General features: G+C 40.9%; 1 protein-coding gene across 1 annotated transcript; it reads right to left on the bottom strand.

Annotated features, from left to right (window-relative positions):
• Positions 1-1,819: 1,819 nt before the first annotated feature.
• Positions 1,820-2,945, bottom strand: LOC111597553 (venom allergen 5-like). The gene is made up of 4 exons (XM_023312349.2): positions 2,774-2,945; positions 2,447-2,713; positions 2,220-2,392; positions 1,820-2,160 (listed from the first exon to the last, which is right to left on the bottom strand). The coding sequence occupies exons 1-4, from the start codon at positions 2,930-2,932 to the stop codon at positions 1,935-1,937; spliced, it is 825 nt and encodes a 274-aa protein (XP_023168117.1). The 5' UTR covers positions 2,933-2,945; the 3' UTR covers positions 1,820-1,934.
• Between the last annotated feature and the right edge of the window lie 290 nt (positions 2,946-3,235).

Here is a 3,235-nt window from a genome sequence, read left to right on the forward strand (position 1 = left end):
ATGCCCAAATTTTCTGTGTATTTTGTTTTCTATTTGGACAGGAGGAAACCTTAAAAGCGAGCAACGCTTCAAATTTATGTGCTGCGGAAGTAGCGACTTTTAGTTTTTTCAGGTGCTAACAGCTACAGCAAAGCACTAAGGAAGCGTGCAGGTGAGTTGAGTTGAAGAAACCTCTCCAGGCGGCAAGCCAAATGCAATCCAAATGCGCTTTTCACTGGCTCAGGAAAAGTCGATTTAAAAGTCAGATCTCGCAGCTTTTTCGCTTTTTGTTTTTAATTCGTTTTCAGTTAATCTCACACTTAACCAAAGCGCATTTCACATGCAGTGCAATCAAATGAAGTCGCACCAAATAAAATAATTGAAAAGCAATTCAAGAGCTAATCGGATTTCCGATAGCGGCTTAATTCATCAATTCAGAGGTGCTAAAAGAAAGTGCACACTAGAAACTGCGATAGACTCACACTTGAGCACTTGCTAAGCCCACAGGTAGACATTTCACCAGTTCGTGTCAGGTGTAAAAATGATTTCCTCATTATGAGACGCAGCTTCCCTGCAGTGAAACACATTTCAACTGCGGTATAAGCTGCTAGTTCATATCGCAGCTTCCTCTAATCGTTGGCTTTAAACTGCTTAAAGACTCAACTGAGATCTCAATACTTTGCCAATTAAATATAATTCAAAACTCCAAATGAGTATTTTAAGTGCAGATTATCAATTTACTAACCATTTCACTAACAAAAATGTAGTTTTAAACATTTCGGTCCTTTGTTAGTGCACAAAGCGAGGCATGGCTCATGAGCTGTATGCGTTAGAGTTTTGATTGAGCATGCATATTTCTATACCCTGAGCCCATTGAAAATGCGAATTTAGGGTATATACGTTTTGTGAAAATGTTTGTCATAGGCAGAGAGAGACGTGACAAGCTTCCTGCTATAATTTCTTAACCATGCTTACGAACTGAGTAGACCCTTTCGTTCATCAACAGCCAGAAATTTTAAATTGAAAATGTTTATATCGTAAGTACAGTTTATCGTTCGTCGAAAGCTTATCACAATTAATTACAATCTAAAAAATTGATTATTTGATTTCGTTTCAAAAAAATTATTATATTATATTATTATATTATATTTTATATATTTTTGATTTTGGATAACTCCCCCATATCACCAAACTTAAAAAAAAAAATCTATTTCAAATTCTAATGACTTGTGCATTAGAATTTGTTTCCTCAGAATTAATTTCCCATAGAAAAGTTCAAACTTCAACCCAAGCGCAGCCAGTATCTAATCATTATGCTCAGAAGAAGCGTATGACAGAAATATCAGCCATCGCAGGCTTCAAGCTATGTAACAGTCGAGCAGTCTCGACTCGAGCACGCTTACTTCTTTTAAATAGCTATATGAGCCCTTCTATAATGCAAATCGTTAGGAATTGCACACAATTATGTAATCATAAATTCGCTCTTCCTATTGATTGAGATAGTATTGAGTGTGGGAACGCTTTTGTCCAGGTAACAGCGACAATTTCTCGCTTCCTGCTAGGCACACCAAAGCCCGCGCCCAACCCACCAGCCAGCCATCATTCTAGGGTATCTCCGGCAAATGTGCGTCGTGCTAAGTTTACTGCAATAGGCAGGAAATTTGCAGAAATTCCATTTTGATGCTGCGCCATTCGAATTTTGCATGCGTAATGATTTCGTTTTGCAGAGAGACCATCGCAGCGGCTGTTGCTATGCGGAATTTATCTATTGCGAATGAAAGGCGCGTGCCGCGCCATAGCCATAGCAATAGCCATTCAAATGGCATAAATAGGGATGGCGTTAATTTCACAATCCGACACAGCAAGCGGATGCTCATTTAAATTTATTTGCGGTTCGTTGTAGGGCTACATATATTGTTATATCTAGCTCTAGGGCTATTTAGGCAGTAAGGCATTTAGGCAAATATTTCCTTTTTGGAGCAGAGGGCTTTGTATTGTGCGTTGGCCCCAGTGGTGCAACCCACGGCGCGGAAATGATAGATCGGCCGACCACAGATATAATTCTCGGCATAGTTGCAGGTCAGCTTGAAATACGATATATCTTTCGACTCATATCGCAGCCCGGCGCAGCCAACATGCGTATTATTTTCGATGGCCATCACCGCAAAGTGGCGAAACGATCTGTCGCAATGGTTGAACGAATTAAGAAGCTAATTCAAAAGAAGCTGCTGGACACTTACTGATGTTGGTAGGGCTTTATAGCGGAGCATGGGTTGTGTTCCACATCTGCAGCTGTCATCATGCGACTGCTGTTGAGGTGCTCCGACCACCAAGTGCGAGCGCCGATGGTGATTAGCTGGGGATACATCTTCTCCATCAAGTCATCTTCCACCAGACGAGTCATGTTGAACATCTGAGCAAATCAACAATTTCTTATCAATCCTAAATCAAACTTGATCATACTTACAATGATGTTTTGGCCAGAGTTCTTGAAGTTGGCCGTGTTGTGGCAATCGTCGTGCTTTGCCTTGCACATGCGTACATTGTAGCTAGCCAACGTGGCCAACTCCTCGCTCCACTGCATCACAACCATGCGCGCGGCTCTTGGCAGAGTCATATTCCGGCCATTGCCTAAGCGCTGACGATACTCGTTGTGCGCCTTGAGAATATTGTCAACGTATTTGGTGAGATTCACTGACTCGCTCTTCTGAATATTGCACGCTTTGTTCACGTCCTACAATGCAGTCGAGTATACATAAGTAACTTATGAGCAGTACTTAGAGTCAACGCTTACCGCTGGCGGCTTCTCACAGGCAATATGACGCTTAGCCCGAGGACAGAGTTGAGGCAGGCAATAGGGATTATTGGGTCCTGTCGCTATCTCCTCCTGAGCAACTGCCAGAAGAAAGTACATTGCACAAAGCAATGCTGGGAACAAAATTAACACATTCATTTTGCTTCAGTTACTAAATGGAACAGTGACTAAACCACTTCTCGCTTAGCTGTTTTATAGGCGAACTACGCTGACATGAAGTGTGTTCAAAAGCAGTTGTCAGTTGTTTATTATTTACTAATTCACAAGTCTGTTTTAGTAGCTGATTAAGCTAATAGTACAATCATTTCCTGCCATCTCATTTGGCAAATGCTGTTGTCGGCAAGAAAGTTGACTTTGAATAACAGTTATAGCAGCTTAAAGCTTACTTAAACTATTCGTGTCTATAATGTGGGAAAATTATATTACAAATTCATATATATG

This window comes from Drosophila hydei, unplaced genomic scaffold (assembly GCF_003285905.1).
Source record: "Drosophila hydei strain 15085-1641.00,03,60 unplaced genomic scaffold, DhydRS2 tig00000001-arrow-pilon, whole genome shotgun sequence".
Taxonomy (NCBI): Eukaryota; Metazoa; Arthropoda; class Insecta; order Diptera; family Drosophilidae; genus Drosophila; species Drosophila hydei.